We start from the raw sequence: 19,599 nt of genomic DNA on the forward strand, positions 1-19,599 counted from the left end.
TCCCCCCGGGCCTCGGCGGCCGCCCTGCCTGCACGCTGCTCCTGTTCTGCTACCTGGTGAGCGCCGGACCCTGCCCGGGTCCTCCCCTCCGCGCGGGGCCCTGGGGAAGCGGGCGGGGGCGGCCGGGGACCTCCGCCTCGCCGGGCGGTACGGCGCTGCTAGTTTGCTCGCTTCTTGGCCGCTGCGCCCCGGGCGCGCCGGCACCTGGGATGGGGAGCCGGGGCGCCGAGAGGGGTGCGTGGACCGGACTTGCGGCGCGGCGCTCTCGCTCATGTCCGTCCCTCTCCCTCCGAGACGCGCTCCAGACCCGGGCAAGGTTCCCCTCGAGACCCCCCTCCCGTGCCCCGCGCCGCCTGGAGCCGCTCCAGCCGCGTTTCCTCCCTAGCCGCCGCGCGCGGCTCTCCAGCCCCCTCCCTTCCCGTCCTGGGCTTCCCTCGCAGTCTCGCAGCTCCTTGCCTTCCCGAACCCAACTTCGCCTCTCTCTGTCGGCGAGCGCCGCCCGCCTCGAACCTCCGTGTAGTTTCCGCCGGGTCCTCATGGCCCGGACCGTGTTCTGCCAACGCGCCGGCAACGAACCCTCGCGTTTCCAGCGCTCTTCAACTCCTCCGTGGTCACTCCGGCCAAGTTGCGGATGCCAGAACGAAATCGAGTTCTTTGTAACACGCTTACCGCCAGAGTGGGGACTTTAGCTGCGTCTTGAACATTGTCATTTCAGAGAATACGCTTGGGTTAGGCACGTCAGTTTACCATTTGTACTCTTCTTGGCTTCGGTTTCAGTCATCAACTAAATGGCAGTAACCTATTTTTCTAAACCAGCTCATTTAAAATACCAGAATAATTTAAACTCTCAGAACAAGGTGGGAGAATATCCCCCAATTCTTTTGATGGTTTTCTTTCTTCTGCTTTGAATTCTCCTAAACAATAGTAAATTTACAGAAGGCGACACCCTTCCTGTCCAGCCTACCTTATGTTCCAGGATCCTGCAGAAACCTGGGGTTATCTCGCCACATATTACTGTAAATAAATGAAATCGAAATTGCTGAATCATGAAACTGATGTAATAGGAAATTCGCAGAATGCTTAAAATCGAGCAGTGTCATTGTCCGGAATTGTTCTCACTTCTATGGTATCGCCATTATTTGGAGTCTTTCTTCTTAGAGGCTAAAAACTGCTTGGGAGACATTGTCAGGCATTAGGATTTGATTCCGAAGAAATTGCCACCCAGCCCAAGTTTCTTTTAACACTCTTTACTTCTCAGCTGTTGCATTTCTTGAAGCAAGAGGGTGTAAAAATGCAAATTGTAATTCTGCTGTAGCGTCCGACCTGTTGAGCAATCCGTGCTTTTCCTCCTGTATTAAAGCTAACCAGTACCAAATTTCGTGGTTGGATTTACTTGATATCTTCAGAAGAAGTTATCAGTTAACATGCATTTTTTTTTCACCTGAGAGGTATTATTATTATTTAATATTTATGCCACAGGGCTAGAGCACACAGGCTCATAAATATAACTGCCAAAACAAATGACAGGGTTTCAGTTTAAACAGATGATCCCCATCCACAAGGCCCTGGTTACCCACAGGGGCAGAAATGCTGCAGTAGAAGAGTGTGGGAACTGTTAATGGACAGGTGGTCTGGAAAGTTCCACACGGAAATCTGAAGACCCGGCAAGGAGAGACAGCTTCTTGATGATTCTGAGAAATCAGAGTAACAGGAGCAAAGCCTACAGGCCTGGTGGTCTGCGGGAACAGGGGCAGAAGAGGGAGCAAGTAGAAAAGTTCTATTTGGACCAAGGGGGATTTAAGGGAACAGGTCACAGAGAGGAGACAGAGATGCTATGCACCGAGTAAGATAGTGAAGTGGTGAGGTCAGGGCTCCGAAGAGAGAGATTACAGAAAATACCATAATGTGGGAACTAACCAGAGCATGACTGAATGTCTTGGCAGACAGGGAAGGATTGGATTTTGGAACCATCGTGAAGAGGGAAATGTCAGTGCTTCCTGACTGTGTGTGTTTCCTTCAGATGGACTTCAGATAGGCTACTGTACAGGAAAGACTTTGGTAAACAAGCAAATCATTTTGCCACTGAATGAGAAGCTTTTGTCAAGCCCAGGAAAGCAAAAGTGTGATTTGAAAGATGGGCTTCACCTTTTGTTCTAAAGGTCTGGCCATTTCCTTAGGGCTCTGCTCTAGAGGTATGTGCTGTCTGAGCCTCTAGTGAAAGGCAAGGCTTCCTGACCTTGGAGAAATTCACTGTACAAAGTGGGGACCAACTGCCTGAAGCATGAGATACAGAAAATGACAGAGGGGGGAAAAAAGGCATAATTGTGTCCATTCTCCTCGTCAAGGAATACTGCCTAGAGGAAGTGATTGCTCAGGGGAGGCAAGGCGGGCAGGTGGAGGGTAGACATGGAACAGAATAGCTAGGCAGGATCTCAGGAACATGTTAACACCAGAGGGAGAAAGCTATCCCATAATTTGGAAACATAAATAATAATAATAGTTTGCATTGTACTAAGTCATTTATATGCATTATCCAGTATTTTTTAAAAAGATTTATTTATTTATTTGAGAGAGAACATGTGTGAGCAGGGGGAGAGGCAGAGGAAAAGGGAGAGAATCCTTAAGCAGACTCCCCACTGAACGTGGAGCCCAATTCGGGGCTCGACACGGGGCTCGATTCCAGGACCCTGAGATCATGACCTGAGTTGCAATCAAGAGTCGGACGCTTAACCTACTGAGCCACCCAGGCGCACCGCATTCTCCAGTATTAATTTTAAGGACAACTTTGTGAAGTAGGAGCTGTTATGATCCTCATTTGGGTGAGGTAACTAAGACTCAGAGAGGTTAAGTAAGTTGCCCTGGGCCACACAGGTAGTTCAAGATTGAAACCCAAGTCTGTCTACTTCCAGAAACCCAGTTCTTAGGCATGCTAACTTACTGCTTTCTGCATTTTGCTGCTTTGCGCTCGGTCCTCTCATACATAGATGCGTGGGCCATTAGCAAAGCTCTTACAATTAGCAGCCACTGTGCAATTGGCCAGGATGTGAGGTCATGTCTAAAGTAGCCTAAAATATACAAAGCAGGAAGCACAGGCCAGAGAATAGAAGCAGGATGTTAACGAGAAAAAAAAAAAAAAAAGGTGAAACCAGAAAATACTTGTCATGGAGAGGTAAAAGATAGGGTCTCTCTCTCTTCTGGAGGCAGCTGGTGGAGGTTAGCCCTGGGCATGTGTATGAATGTGTGTCCAGGTGTAGAGCGAGTGAGCCTCGGAATGCATTCCAAAGCCAAGTTGTCTGTGATTTGGGGGCCGATTCCCACTCTGTGTTATCCCCACCTGTTTGCTCGTTTGCAAGGACTAGAGGTTGAAAGTGGTTTTCTGAACAGATGCCTTTAAGCCCCTGCCCTCATGGGGAGCATGCTTCCCGGAGCCAGGGTCCTGAGGCAACGGGCATCTTTCTTCCTCATTGGCTGGGACAGAGTAACCTTCAGTGGCAGTCCAAGAACAGTACTGTGACTGTAGCTAGGATACTGCCAAAGCATGAATAATTGTGTCGAGGCCTGAAAGATAAGTCACGGAACGATGCCAAGCAGATCTCTGACAAGATGATCCCTGGTTCCAGCAGCTTCCAGAAAATTCTAAGGTCACCAAAGGTCAAGAGGCAGAGAGCCTCCTCAGAGAGTGTGAGGGCCCGGAAAGGAAAAGGTAACAGAATCGCTTCCGCTGAGGTGCCCAGTGCTGAGTGGTGTGGTCTGGTCAAGACTTGCCAGCAGACCCCCTGGCCATTCCCATACGTCATTACCTCGTACCTTCCTCCAGACTTGGCCAGACCAGCTGAGGCTGCCCCAGCCCCATCTGTGACAGTGGCACTTGGGGAAGGCATTTCTGTCCTTTCCGAACACTGGTCTTGAATGTATAATTTTTTCTTAAATGAGAAAAACAGATCTCACAATGGTTAGTATTGATGTCAGCTGTAGAGCCGAAATATTCAGAGCGGACATTTGCACTTGTTAGACAGCCAGAGGACAAAGACGGAAGAGGGCATTAGTGGCACAGATGTATGTGGGGATGGTTAGCAGATCTATGGTGGCTGTGACAGAATTCTCCATCAGTGGCCACAGACCATCGGGTTATCCCTCTGGTAGTGTTCATGAACTCCTTCCTCTGTGTGTAACACGGGACCTAGAAAGATCAAAACAAGGTATAGAGACCCTCCATTATCTCCTTTGTGCAAGAGTGAAAATGGGTATTTGAAATATAGAGATCAGCTTCAACCTTCACGTCAGCCAGTAGAGGCCACATCACCCTGACCAGAGCTCCTAAAATCCCCCAGGCCATGGTGTTTGCCTCTTGCTTTCTATACCTTTCTATTTCTCTTGGCAAAAGTATGGGAGTCATGAATTGGCTGAAGGAAGCAGGTGGAGGAAAGGTTGACAAGGCGTCAAGAACCCAGGCAGTTCACAAAGATGGATAGACGCAAGTAGACCGTAAATAGCCTCAAGTGAATTCAGTTACGCTGTTTATTGGCTCATCCTATTCCCCTGAGAAAGGACCCGGGGGCAGGCGGGCTGCGGGGCATGGGAGGGATTTCTGAGGACATTCTGCTTTGGCTGCTCTTATTTCTGACATCCTCATCCAAAGAAGGGCTTAACTGAGTTGGGGAGTTGGCGCAGTGCCGTGTGTGTTTGTGGGTAAACTAATACCTACCCTCTCCAGGCGCAAGGTGTAATGACCTGGTAGGATCTTAGCCCCCACTCCCCACACTCCCCTCCACCTTCACGATGAGAGTGAGCAAAGTCTTAACTTTCCCCCACCTATGGCCAGAACATGGGACAGTTGTAGAGATCAGTTGGTGAGTCAAGGGCCTTATAATGGGCGTTTCTGGAAGGCGAGAGGGACACTATCACTGACTGTGGAGTCCGAGAGGAATTTGAATTTTGGTTCTGTTTTGGGGGAGCTGTTTTTGAGCACCTTGGGCAAATGACTCCCCCTCTCTGAATCCGTTCCATTTTCTCAGTTGTAAAACTGGAATGCTGTGTCCCTATCAGAGCTGTCATGAAGATTAGATTTGAAGGGAGAAGGTCTATGAAGTTCTTTATGAAAGGATGAGGTTAGAAGCGAGTGAGAAGAGGGACTTGCTGCATCTGTCCCAATGCCCGGCATGTAGTTATTCAGTGAAATGAAACCAAACCAAACCTTGGTTACCCTCATGATTTAAGTTAAAAAGAAATAGCGTATCAAACAGTATTAAAGAGAGGAGGGGACCCAATACAACTAGGAGTATTGCTCATTGTCGTGATGGCGTTTCTCTAGGCAGCTCTCAGGTTTCGGAAGGCAGATTGGTCGACTGGGAAGTGGTGCCTAAGACACATTGAGATTTCGGAGTCCACACGGACATCACTGCCCATTCTGTATAATTGCAGTCTTTGTGACATAAACAGGATTTTTGCTTACTTCTAATCAGTGGAAATTGGGAAACTAGGACTTTTAGGCCATTGCAATGCCCTTTGACCTATGGAAAGTTTGATTCAGCTAGTCTGGAGAGAAAGTACTCATGAGCAAGGTTTTCTTAGGTGACTGATAGGGTGGAATGGGCAGGAATGAGAAAAAGAGACGCTCAATAATTGTGTGCACACTACATGAGCCCACCACACACACGTGTTAGTGTAAAATTTCCCATGACAAGACATGAATGATTTAAGGTGTTTCAATCTCTCCATCCCTTCCTTAAATAACAAGTGGTCCGTATAAGAGAAAAGAGCCAAGTTTTCTCAGCTTTTTGGAACAGGGAGGGTTATTTGAATAGAGTTTCTTCTTATTGATTTTGTTTGAAGGCATCAGATGCAGTCATCCTTAAAGAAGCTTAGACAGAATTGATTGTTTTTTTTTTTTTCCATCCAGAAGGTACATAAATTCATCTGTTTCTCCACTCTGACTTGAATGCATTTTGATCTCCAATTTGGGGTCTTTTATCATGAACACGACATTAACTGACCCATTTCTTTCTTTAAAAAAATGTACCATACATACACAATTAGACAAACATGAGGGAGCCTATTTTGAGAGTGTGTGTGACGTTGTCAAATTTGACTTTGATTAAGGCTTACTTGTGGTGTAAACAGATGTTTGAGGGCTCGGGCATCTTTCAGAGCCCAGCTCCATTGTGTGCGGAGCCGACCCGTCGCTCCCGAGGTAGCACATCTCTGTGGCTGCCTAAATGGCATAATTTGAGGGGCACAGAAATGCCCCCACTCACCCCCCAAATCTTGCTTATAGCGGCAGTGCATTTGGGCTTTGCTTTTAAGGCATTATCTCCCCTAGGCAGGCACAGAAATGCAGATATGTGACATTAGTGCAGTCCTTTTTCATTATCACATTAGCATGGATGAACTTGCCAGATGAAGAGGAGTCCAACAGGGGGTAGAGGGGTAGGACATAGTAAACATTGAATTCGTATTTTTGGTGTGGAGAAATGGAAAAGTTCTAGGAGGTAGGGCGGTTGTCTGAAAGGTCTGGAGGGACTTGATAGCTGAGAGAAGTCCACCTGAAATGGGTAAGGTAGGTGCCACAGTGCCACCTTCCCTGACCTCGCAGTCCCCACGTCAGCTATGACCCCCAGGGGCCCAGTGAGAGGCAAAGGGTGAGGGTTCTTACCAAGGAGATTGATGAGGCTGGATGGGAAAAGAGAAGTGGAGCGGGTCCCCCTCACAAAAGAACTTGTGGATGTTGGGAAAGGGTGGCGGGGACTCAGGATTGGATCAAGTCCTCTGGTTTATATGCAGGTGCCCCTGGGAGCTGTGACCTGAGATGGACCACAGAGGCTCCTGGCAGAAATGCTCATGCCCAGGATTTTACTTCAGCAGGAAACACTGAACCAAAATCCTACTGCTTGCCAAGTTCTCTTTGAGAAGCCAGAGACGTAACAATGAATAAGACAGGGACTCTGACCTCATAATTTCCAAGCAAAGGAACGACTGGGTAATTTTTCACTTCCGTTAATGCAACCTGGCATGTGAAAATACCTATGAAGGTTGGACACGTGTCATGCCTGTAGCTGAAACTCTTCAAGTTAATTGCCTTATTTTCCTGGCAGGAAACAGCTCATAACCACACACATGACTTGAGCCAGGAAATCAGCTTCAGCTTAATCAATATTTAGAGTGTGATGTGTTGCTAATCGGTGTTGGTTTTGTACATAACAGAGGTGGCCACAACTCATGGCGGAGCAGCTGCCCACTGGGTCTGCTCCAATCCACAAGATGCCAGCTTCCTGCATTGCATAGCTGCCCCAGAGACTGAAGGCCGTCGTGCCTTTTGAGGGATTTGGACCATGCCCCTACAGCCACGTACAGTGATTCTGAGGTCCCCTTTGGGGCCAGCACACCCTGATCCTATCATGAAAACATTGTCCATCCCTGAAATTGTCCTTCTCTTGTACTCATGCGTCTCCCACTTCTCAAATTCATCTTACTCAGTCCATGAAATTTTTTTGCACCCAGCCTAGCTCTAACTTCTCATCCCACTTAGATCTCTACTGAAAGAAACAATAGCAAGATGTCAACACCGCCGCCAAGGAACGTTAGAAAAATAACAAATCAAGCGCCATCAACCACACGTCTATGAAATTATGCCTAATTGGGTTATTCATCTCATTTCTCCCATAGAATCATTCCTTTGAAAAGCATATTGTCAGGTTGTGTTTTCCAAAACTCGACGTCTAGAATCAAAGCTCGGTAATCTAGAAGGGGAGTCGGCAAGCTATGGCCCACGGGTGCAGCCAGCTGCCTGTTTTTGTAAACAGAGTTGAGCCGGACCACAGCTGCGCTCCTTCGCTTATGAGTTGGTTGTCTGTGGCTGCTTTCTTGATTCACAGCAGAGCTAAGTAGTTTTTCATGGACACCAAGTGGCCTGCAAAACCTAAAATACTTACCATATGGCTCTTTTTTTACAGGGAAAGTCTGCTAACTACAAATCCAGAATAGCAGCATCCAGTAGAAATATAATGTAAGCCACAACTACGAGCCCCATGTGTACTTTCAGATTTTCTAATGGCCACGTTTAAAGAGTGACAGGTGAAACTAATTTTAGTAATACATTTTATTTAACTCGCTGCATCTCGATATGGTCATGTCAACATGTAATCGGGATAAGAACTATTAATGAGATATTTTGCATGTTTAAAGAAAATTGCCTTTGAAATCCAGTGTGTATTGTATGCTCACAGCGATTTGGACCAGCCCCATTACCAGTGCTTCATAGGACTCATGGCTTCTGTATCCAGTGGCACGCGTCTAGAACCCACACACCTTGGATTTACTTTTCTTGCACTTGAGGCTCTGAAGTAGGTGAAAATAAATAATCTTCATCTGCATATATAGAGATTTCCTTTAAAGCTGAATTTTGAGGGAAGGGCCTGGAGGGAGAACATGGTCAGGTGTCCTATACCTTCTTCATTCTCATCTGTCACCGCTGGTCTCGGCGACGATGACGTCCGGAAAGTCATGGGTCATCAAGCGAAGCTGAAACCAGTTTCAGCACGTGCCCTTATTAATGTGGGAAAGTGGACTGATGCATGTTTAGCACTAAGATGTAAAGTAATGAGCATTACTACTAGCTGCACTTTACCATGAGATCTCGGGAAATCACGTAGCCTTTCCCCCAGAATTCTGCTCAAAAGAAGTATTACCTGGAGTTCCTAGCGTCAGCAATAAAAACATGATTAAAAAAAATATTGCCGTGGAAGAAGAGGTCTGGGGTGAGTTTTTAAGGTATACATAAAAGGAACGAGGAAGAGGTTTTAAGTCATTCTTTGAAAAAGAACACAAGGAGATATTCAGTATACCACAGCATGTCCTGGACTCTGCTCTCTGTTGCCTCATTGGGGCAAATGGGGAATTGAGTGACGGTGGCATGAGGGGCACTTGGAATGAGGGGCACCCGCCTCTGCGGTGGGCTCATCGGCTGGATTCGCATCTTGAGAAGGAGGCCACCTCTTGGCACTTCTGGCTGAATGAACACACCGCCACTTGTGGACAAATGCTGGGGTATCTCTAGTCACAAGAAAGCAGAACTCTGCCTGGCAACTCTCTGTAGTCTTGCTGTTGTGTGCTGTGGGGTGGAGAATGTGGGAGAGGGAGTGAAAGCAAGGGGCCGGGCTCCTGGGCTTGTGTCTGCGAAGCCACCAGCTGGGTGATGCCGGAGAACATGGCCTCTCTATGATCATTGCCTTGTTGGAAGAATAGGGTGGGCTGGCTCATCACCAAGGGCTCGTCCGCTCTAACAGTCGCTACTTCTAATTATAAGATTATTTTTATGTTTGTTTTCCCCCCTGTAATTTGGAAGTATAAATGAGAGCATAAAACAATTAAGCCTCTCACTGCGGGGGCAGACAGTTTGGACTGTACCCACCTCTTTACATATTTCTTCCCACAGTTTTCCCATGACTAATCAAAAGCCATGGCCAGCCCTTCTCACTCCGCCACTTGGAGAAGCAACATTTTTTCTTCTTCTTTTTTTTTTTATATTATGTTAGTAACCATACAGTACATCCCTGGTTTCTGATGTAAAGTTCAATGATTCATTAGTTGCGTATAACACCCAGTGCACCATGCAACACGTGCCCTCCTTACTACCCATCATCAGTCTATCCCATTCCCCCACCCCCCGCCCCTCTGAAGCCCTCAGTTTGTTTCTCAGAGTCCATGGTCTCTCATGCTTCATTCCCCCTTCTGATTACCCCCCTTTCTTTATCCCTTTCTTCCCCTACCGATCCTCCTAGTTCTTATGTTCCATAGATGAGAGAAATCATATGATAATTGTCTTTCTCTGCTTGACTTATTTCACTTAGCATTATCTCCTCCAGTGCCGTCCATGTTGCAGCAAATGTTGAGAATTCGTTCTTTCTGATAGCTGAGTAATATTCCATTGTATATATGGACCACAGCTTCTTAATCCAGTCATCTGTTGAAGGGCATCTCGGCTCCTTCCATGATTTGGCTATTGTGGACAATGCAGCTATGAACATTGGGGTGCATATGGCCCTTCTCTTTACTACGTCTGTATCTTTGGGGTAAACACCCAGTAGTGCAATGGCTGGGTCATAGGGTAGTTCAATTTTTAACTTTTTAAGGGACCTCCACACTGTTTTCCAGAGTGGCTGTACCAACTTGCATTCCCACCAACAATGTAGGAGGGATCCCCTTTCTCCACATCCTCTCCAACAATTGTTGTTTCTTGCCTTGTCTATCTTTGCCATTCTAACTGGCGTAAGGTGGTATCTCAGTGTGGTTTTGATTTGAATTTCCCTGATGGCTAATGATTTTGAACATTTTTTCATGTGTCTGTTAGCCATTTGTATGTCTTCATTGGAAAAGTGTCTGTTCATATCTTCTGCCCATTTTATGATTTGTTTATTTGTTTCTCGTGTATTGAGTTTGAGAAGTTCTTTGTAGATCTTGGATACCAGTCCTTTATCTGTAGTGTCATTTGCAAATATCTTCTCCCATTCCGTGGGCTGCCTCTTAGTTTTTTTTGACTGTTTCCTTGGCTGTGCAGAAGCTTTTTATCCTGATAAAGTCCCATAAGTTCATTTTATCTTTTGTTGCTCTTGCCTTTGGAGACGTGTCATGGATAAGGTTGCTTTGGCCGATGTCGTAGAGGTATTTTCATCTTTAGGACAGTTGCTTTTCTCTCCATCCCCCGCTCCCTCCCCTCTGGTTTTCTTCCCCCAATATTTGTGTAGTACAAAATTCCAAAGATAAATAAGGGTACACATCACACGTCTCTGTCTTAGCCTGTCTCCTGGTCACCTCATCCTTTTCCATGCGAGCCACCAGTGCTATGGGTATTCAAGCAAATGTGTATATATTTTTCCTTTTCTTAAAAAAAAAAAAACTCAAATGGTACTTCTGAACCTTGTTTTTAAAAAAAAACTTCAAACTTTGGAGATCATTTCATTATCTGTGAATGAACCTGTTCCTCATTGTGATAGCTGCCTAGCCCTCCAGGAGTGGACGTCCTGTCATGCACTGAACCAGCTCTGTCTTGATGGACATTTAGTTCTTCATCTTTGCTGTTGCAAACAGTGCTGCAGTGCGCACCTGTACATACATCATTTTGCACAAATTTGAGTATATGGATAGGATAAAATCCTAGAGGAGGAATTATTGGACCAGAGGGTGGGTGCATTCATACTTTTGATGGATACCGCCTGACCCCGACCACAGAGATCACTCTCACCAGCAGTACCTGCGAGGCCAGTGTGGCTGGGACAGTGTGTTATCGGACTTTTTGATCTCTGGGAACCTAGTAAGTTCAAACTGATCTCTTCATGTGGTTTCAACTTGCCTTTCTCTATCAGAGGGAATTTATTCATTGATGAACTATGTCGTTTCATTTGCTCATTTTTTTTTTTTTGATTGTCAGCTTTGTTTCTAATTGATGGTCGGTGCTTTCAAATGGAAACACTGCTCCTTTTTCCAGAAACTTTCATTGATTTTTCACGGTCCATAGAATGAAAGGAGATTCAGTGTCCTTTAGAGCCAGGACTCTGCCTTTTTTTTTTTCCAGCTTCATATCTTCATGTTTGTGTCTTTAGCCCGGTTCTGTTCTCCGGTCAAACCCATCTGCCCTCTCTCTAGGACACCTGTGTTGCTCCGGCTTTCGCTGTTCACACCACTTGCAGGGTCTTCCCTGGGCCTCTGTACCTAAAGAGCTTCTCTTCACCCCTCCCAGCCCAGCAGAAATACCATTCTTTCCATGAAGGCTATTCTAGACCGTTCCCCCCTCTCCCCCGCCCTAGTAGAATTACCCTCACCTGGGACTGTACTCCTTTAGGACTTGCTTATAGTTTGATGGGAGCCCTGATCACGCTCTGCTGGTGTCACTGCTCTTTGTAAACAGTTCCCTGATACCCAACTTTGTGTCTTAGCCCCTTCTGCGTCTCCTACCACCATCAGCTAGAAGTGAAGAAAGGGGTCCTTAGTTCTTCCTTCTTTGGAAAACTGACCTTTTTCTTTAAACTTGTAAAAATGTTCACAGTATAAAATTTACCTTTTTCACCACTTCTAAGCGTACAGTTGAGGGACATTAAGTCCGTTCATATTGCGGTGGAACCATCACCACCATCCATCTCCAGAACTCTTTTCCTCTTGTAAAACTGCAGCTCTGCGCTCATGAAACAGTAAGTCCCTGTGATCACCTCCCCGCCGCCAACCCTGCCCCTGCCAACCCCGATCCCTGGCATCCACCATTCTGCCTTCTGTCTCTGTGCACCTGACTGCTCCAGGTTCTTAAATAAGTTGCATCGTACAGTATTTATTCCTTGTGACTGGCTTATTTCACTCAGTGTAATACCCTCAAAGTTCATCCACCTTGTAGCATGTGTCAGTCTTCCCTTCCTTTTTAAGGCTGAATAATATTCCACTGTGTATATTTATCACATTTTGTGTATCTTTATTCACTGAGTTCATTTCTACCTCTTGGCTATTGTGACTAATGCTGCTGTGAACATGGGTATATGTCTATGAACGTATCTCTTCGAGGCCCTGTTTTCAGCTATTTTGGGTTTATAGCCAGAAGTGGAATTGCTGCATCACGTGGTAAATCGTTGTTTAATTTTTTGAAGAACTGCTGCCCCATTTCACGTTCCCACCAGCGATGCACCAGGAGTCCGGTTTCTCTACCTCCTGCTAATGCTTGTTATTTTTGTTTTGTTTTTGTTTTTGGATAATAGCCATACTAATGGGTGTGAAGTGGTCCAAAGTAACCTTTCCACTCTTGTGTTCTGGATGCCTGAATCACAAAGTTATATTTAGAAGAGCTCTTTGCACCCATGTATCAGTGCCTTATGCTCAAAACATTGCCTTGATCTCATGACCAACGTCCGAGATTTCCATTTTAAGAGGTCTTCGTATTTAAAGAACTAGAGAAATAAACACGGGGCTAAAATCTTTCTTGGCCCATGTAGAACCGTCCATGGTGGAAGAATCAGACGACACAGTCTGTGGTCCAGGCCTGCCTGTGTGTGATTTGGAGCAGTGGAAACCTCCTGCTGGTCCATCCCTCACGCGTGCTTGTCCTGGCTCGGAACTTACGGGAGAAAGAGGGGCCAAGCTGGCATCCCTGTCATGTTCCCTCTCGGGTGCACTTTGAACCCTTCTCCTACCCTTTGATTTGGCTGCATCTGATTGCCATTTGAAGTCAGGACAATGGTTTGGAAATGTCTGAAGCTGGCTCATCTCTTTTTCACCCTAAGGCAGGCTCACCGCTCCTGGGTTTGTTGTGAACTAGCTCCTGCATTTGGAAGGCAACTCTGGAATGATTGCCACGTAGCTTTGAAAGTCCCATTTTGATCAGCAGATGCTAGTGAGTCCAGGGAGAGAGTTAAATGTGGCCTAATCTTCATCTGTGTGTGTGTGTTGGTTTTCCTCTAATTGCTCGGGAGTGGTTTTGCCATCTTTTATGTCCCACATTCAGTGCTTTCTGTAGATGGATATTTTTTATCCCAGGAAAATGATTCACATAGCTGTTAATATGATGATTTTTCAACTTTTTATACCTCTTTCTTTCTTTCTTTCTTTCTTTCTTTCTTTCTTTCTTTCTTTCTTTCTTTTTTTTCCTTTCCAGAACGTTGTGCCGTCTTTGGGCAGGCAGACTTCTCTGACGACGTCAGTGGCCCCCGAAGCCGAGCAGAGCGTGGCTTACAAAGACTTTATTTATTTCACCGTCTTTGAAGGGAATGTCCGCAATGTTTCTGAAGTCTCGGTTGAGTACTTATGCTCCCAGCCTTGTGTTGTCAATCTGGAAGCGGTCGTTTCATCGGAGTTCAGAAGTAGCATCCCTGTGTACAAAAAAAGGTGGAAGAACGAGAAGTATCTTCACACCAGCAGGACACAAATAGTACATGTGAAATTTCCAAGCATCATGGTTTACAGAGATGATTATTTCATCAGACACTCCATTTCAGTATCTGCGGTGATACTACGCGCCTGGATTACTCACAAATACGGTGGCGGAGACTTGAATGTTAAATGGGAGGAAAATTTGCTGCATGCTGTAGCGAAGAATTATACTCTGCTAAAGACGGTCCCGCCTTTCGAACGCCCTTTCAAAGATCATCAAGTGTGCCTTGAGTGGAACATGGATTATATTTGGAACCTTCGGGCAAACAAGATTCCCCAGTGTCCTCTTGAAACTGGTAGGTCGTTTGCCTTGAAGGAGCCTAATGCTCCTTTCTTCAGATAGCCTGTACCATGAGAGGCTGGCAGGAGAAGGTTTTTACACTGGCAGTGGGGGAGGTGGGGAAAATGGCAGGCACGCCAAGTCTGTAGTTCAGGACTTTGGGGAGAAAGGGGGTGGGGGTAAAAAGGTAAAGAGAGAAGAAATAGTAGGAGAGGATAGACTGCATGGGAGAGTCACAGAGGTCATGGAGGGACCTTGAGAGCTTTGGGTCTGAAGTTGGAAAGGAGTGAAACAGACCACCAAAACAGACCCTGGGAAAAGCTTCCTCTCTCTCTCCCTTCATGAATCCTTTGAGTGGCAGTTATTTTAAAGTGGAGTGTATTAACCCAGAGGAGATGAGAACCAGAGGAGCCTTCGTGCCAAAGGTGGTATCACGTGGTAGTTTTCAGCCCAGAGCCCCTGGGTTCAACTCCTTACTCTGCCACTTTCTACATTCCCTTATAATCTTGGAATTCTGGGAGCCTCAGTTTTCTTATCTGTAAAATAGTGATGATAAATAACAATTCCCTCAGAACCATGTTGTGAAAATTAAATGAGACGTAATTTGCTCAACATATAATCAGCACTCAGCAAAAAGTAGCCACGATGATGATGGGGTCCAAACGCTGCACTTTATCCTAAAAGCCGCATGGTTACAGCCGCTGAAGGACCCGTACAGGAGGTCTCCATGCTCTTCCTTAAGCACCGGGGTTGGAGATCTCTGGTATGGAGGTACACCTCCACTGGTATGAGGGACACCTTCCTGTGTGGGTGCTGAGCGCCTGCCAGCTCTCCTGCTCGTCCTGCAATGGGGAGCTAACCTGGGCGTGCTCCCGGGCACTCACCCGGAACCTGACAGTGTTTCCTGAAGTGTAGCCCCAGGGCCGGCTGTGACAGAATCACACAGGGCTCTTGTTGTCAATGCAGATTCCCAGGCCCCATCCATCCATCCGTCCATCCCTACTCAGTCAGGATCTGTGGCGTGTAGGGCCCTGAAATCAGCACTTTAAACACACTCCCATGACTCTGATGCATCTTAAAGCTCCAGGACCTCTGGAGCCGCGGCAGAGCTGGTGGGACTTCGATCTAGCGTAGCTGTGGCCCAACCCCCATGGTCCTGTGACAGCAGACCTCTCTGGGGAGGTGCCTGACCCCTCCTGGTCTTCAAGAGGACTGCTTTGGGGGCAAGATGACTTAAGAACACTGAGAAAGCAATGGTGACGAATATTTCCTGGGACCACCCCAAAACAGCCCTGTATCTAAGGGAAACTTAACAGATCTGTTTAACCATATATACATGGCCACTTGCCATAGAACGAATACATGTGGCATTGAAAAAAAAAATCTTTATTTTGAAATAATTATAGATTTGCAAGAAGTTATAAAAATGGTAGAGAGTCCTGCGTATCCTTCCCCCAGCTGCCCCCTCACGGTGAGGTCTTTCGTAACTGTGGCACGCTAGCAAGACCACGAAACTGACGTGGACCTAGTACTGTTGAACTAGACTGCAGACCTGGTTCAGAATTCAGCAGTTTTTACATGTGCTGTTGTGTGTGTGTAGTTCTGTGCACTCCTACCCTGCATTTGCTGTGAATAGCCTTGTTCTGAGGCTGGCCTACTCCGTGTTTGTGTGGGGCTTTATACACAGATACGGAGAGGGAGAAGGCAGGTTCCTTTTCTGTGTGTACGTGAGCTGGGAGTAGGACAGGGGGCAATTCAGTGTCTCAAACAGTTGAGTTGCCTGCGTTTTGATCATCGGTGTGCATCCTTCTCTCAGGCAGAGCCCCATCCTAGCCTCTTCTGGAATGCCTTCCACGGGGAGACCAAATTTATTAAGAAGGACGCACGAGGCACATGCAGCCAGTTTTGATTTGCCTTCGATTTTGTCAGGGCGTAATGATTCCATTTCATGTGTGGCAAATCCCATATTTCTCATTGAAGAATGACTAAATTGCAAGCTGGAAGTTTTCAAATGAAGTCGTTTATGAACTGGCTGAGGTCTTAGAGCGCCCGCACATACCCTTAAAATGTAAACCACCTTTCCTTCCTTTTGTTGTTCCTTCCCATATTCACTGAGCTTCAGAATAGCGCAGTGGGATTTTTCTCCCCACCTTCTTCCGAGCATTACTTTTGGGGTGAGAAGCAAGCTAATAAAAGCGTAATGCAGAGGAAAACCTTTTCTAATCATTAAAGTCGCCGCACATGGGGGCTGGGCTGCTCCATGCACTCTCAAAGCCGGCTCTGTGTGCGTGGCTGTGATGTGTTCACCCAAAAGGGGAACGTTTCCTCTCCCTGTCTTTAGAAGAGGAATCAAAAGAGCGTGTGCAGCAGCCCTATGGAAAGTGTCCACGACCTCTGTTCTTGATATGCCTGTGCGATGGAAGGGGGCCAGGCCTCTGGCTTGCTCGTAGCAGGGGCTTCTCTATTCGGCTCTTGATGAACAAGGGTCAAGTCAGAACAACAAGACAGCATTAGGGAGCCGAGGGGGTGCCTTTCATGCCTGGTCCCCTTGCAGTCTGCAGCCAGCGCCGGTGTCGGGGGTGGGGGAACGTTTTCTGTGTGGAGTGCCTGGTGTCCTACGAGGGCTCCACGTCTGAGCTGAAGCACCCTCTGACTTGCTTTCATTTTCTTTTTCCTTTATAAAGAGAGAGAACCAGAGTCCCCATGCACGGGGCTGTTCTGTATGGTTAGAGTGCCTCTCCATCAAAGGTTTNGCCGGGGGGGGGGGGGGGGGGCGCGGCTGTGTGCACCCTGACATACCCCTCCCCCCACACCCGGCAGTTTATCTCCTTTGCCTGGACTGTGCCAGGCCAGGCCGTTGCTCTGATTTTTGGTAGACATGCAGCAGGCTCTTGTCCCGCCCTACTGAGAAAACCTACCCCAGACCAGAAGTCAGCAGCCTTTCAGGACTTGTGTGTGTCCAGGCTTGGCCACGTGGCCAGCAGGTGCACCTGTTCCTGCTGCATTCTGGGCGCGTGGGCCATAGGTGACCAGGCACCGTGCACCTGCGGCTACACTTGTTGTCCATTTCCTGGGGGGAGGGGACTGGGCATTTGCGGTCGTCCCTCACCTGTTACACGTGTGCCTGACTCACGCATGAACTCATGGAGAAAAAGAAATCCACCAGGCAGGCAACACCTCTGGGCCCACCCGGACTGCTCCTCCTGCCTGTCCTCCTGTGAGAGGTCAGCGGGGGCCGTGGCCTCCATCTTCAGATGACGTTGCATACTCAGTCGTGGCTCACTGCATGTATTGCTGTCATATTGGCGGATGTCACGGCCTGCAAACGGCCCCCTGGCTTTGCCCTTATTCCCCACAGGGCAGCCAGTGTGGGCAGGTCCCATCTCCCCACCCCCACCCTTTGCAGGCGGTTCCTCCCATTGCGGTGAGGAAGAGCCCCCCCGCCCCCAAAATAAGAGCCCCCTTACTGTGGCCTGTGCTGGGGATCCCTGTCCTCTTCCTGTTCCTGTCTCTGTCCTGCCGCTTCTCCTGCCACACTCCCCCTTGTCTACCTGCTCCAGCCACACGGGCCCGCCGGCTTCTCCTTGAGCTGACCAAGTTCATTCTCCCTTTGGGACACTTATGTGACTGCTCCCTTCCCCTACATGGCTTGCTCCCTTCTGTCCTGCCTCTGCGCTACTGTCATCTCAGCAGAGATTTCCCTGACCACTTTATCTCAGATGGCAGCCCCACCCCTGCCACTCCCACCCCGTTGTCATCTGTCTTTATTTTCCTGCAGCCTCATCGTCACCAGACATTGTAATTAAATATGCGTCATGGCTTTTTTGCGGGTTGTGTGTTTCTGGACCAGGACGCAAGCTCCATGATGCCAAGATCCTGCCTTGTTTTGTGCGGTGCCCGCCACCACAGCTCCTAGCACGCGGCAGGCATGCAGTGACTGTACGTGAATTGAGCAATGAATGCTCTTCGCCAAGGGGCAAGGACCTTTTACTCATACGCCTGTGTGTGACCATCACACGGTGACATCCTCACACAGCTGTGTTGCCACATTAGGGAGCACAGAGGGGTAGGGGGCGGCTGTGTGCCTTCCCGAGGCTTGCACACACACCGCAGCTGCCGGGGAGAGCCCATCTGGGCTGTACTGGTTAAGGATGCGATCTCGGTGATGGGTAGTAAGGAGGGCACGTATTGCATGGTGCACTGGCTGTTATACGCAACTAATGAAGCATCGAACTTTACATCAGAATCCGGGGATGTACTGTATGGTGACTAACATAATATAATAAAAAATCATTAAAAAAAAAAAAAGGATGCGATCTCTTGCTCAGTGGTTCTCCTTTGCAACCGCACACAAGCCCTCCTTTGCCCTACCCTCGCAGTTTGAGTCTGGGATTCCCCATGCCCTGCCTTGACTTAATCGATTCCTTTTACAGGGAATAGGCCTCCCCACTGCCCCCAGTACTTGCTCCCCACTGCCACACCACGTGGCAAAATCATACCCATATTTCGGTAGCTGGCTCAGATTTCCACTCTTCCCCTGCCCACCCCCCAAAGCTCTGCCCTGCCCTTCCCTTCCCTTCCCTTCCCTTCCCTTCCCTTCCCTTCCCTTCCCTTCTCTTTTCTTTTTTCTTTTTTCATCCCCACAATCAGAAATTAACTCTCTACCCTCTGGCCTTCCCCAGCCGTCTGTTGTTAGGTGTCTCCCCATACAATGTGTATCATGCTCAAGTCAACTAAACAAAGAACATTGAGCATCTACCGTGTATCCATTTCTTTACTAAGTCTGGAGGCTAGAAGATGCAGACATGGTCCCCTCTGTCTTTAGGTGCTCAAGGGGGACGAAAATCAGCTACCGATAGTAACAGCTACTTTTTGTCATGAGTGCTCCCCATGTGTTAGACTCTGTGCTAAGTGCTCTATGTATCTCATTGAATCTGCCCAGCACCTTACTGTCATATTTACAGAAGAGGAAACTGACTCAGAGAGGTAGAGTGACTTATCTAAGGTCACACAGCTCTTCATGATAGAGCTGAGACTTGAACCCAGGTAGTTTGGTTCCCAAACCCCACACCTAAGTATTAGCCTATACTGCTGAAGGATGTCATGAAACTCTTTATTTATTTATCTGAAGTCATTTATTCATTGAAAAATGTTACCAAGCCGTCTTTATGTGTTCAGAGCTTTGCTTTTTTCATGGAGGAGGTGACTTTTGAACAGAGACTTGAAGGATGAGTAGAGTTTTCACAGTCAGAAAAGGAGTAGGGGGAAGGGCATCCAGGCAGAAGGGGAAGCAAGAACCACGGCGGACAGAGGAGAAAATGCAGCCTAATGGCAGAACGGCACCGCACCTGCGGCTCTTGATGGGAGGGGCGGCAGGTTTCATCTTGCACGCCAGCTCAGAGGGATTGGGGTGGCCACCT

The 19,599-nt window shown here is 47.7% G+C and overlaps 1 protein-coding gene and 1 long non-coding RNA gene across 2 annotated transcripts in view; one reads left to right on the plus strand and one right to left on the minus strand.

The window, feature by feature from the left end:
* Nucleotides 1-6: 6 nt before the first annotated feature.
* Nucleotides 7-19,599, plus strand: part of SEL1L3 (SEL1L family member 3) — a 104,947-nt gene continuing 85,354 nt past the window's right edge. Inside the window, exons 1-2 of the mRNA XM_034671995.1 lie at nt 7-56; nt 13,625-14,195. Coding sequence (XP_034527886.1) covers nt 13,922-14,195 — 274 coding nt within the window. The 5' untranslated portion in view covers nt 7-56; nt 13,625-13,921. The remainder of the gene's footprint in view (nt 57-13,624; nt 14,196-19,599) is intronic.
* LOC109490432 lies at nt 17,288-17,959 on the minus strand. Its single transcript, XR_002143768.2, has 2 exons — nt 17,647-17,959; nt 17,288-17,498 (listed from the first exon to the last, which is right to left on the minus strand). It is a non-coding gene; the product is annotated as an uncharacterized LOC109490432 (long non-coding RNA).

Source organism: Ailuropoda melanoleuca, chromosome 11, assembly GCF_002007445.2.
Source record: "Ailuropoda melanoleuca isolate Jingjing chromosome 11, ASM200744v2, whole genome shotgun sequence".
Taxonomy (NCBI): Eukaryota; Metazoa; Chordata; class Mammalia; order Carnivora; family Ursidae; genus Ailuropoda; species Ailuropoda melanoleuca.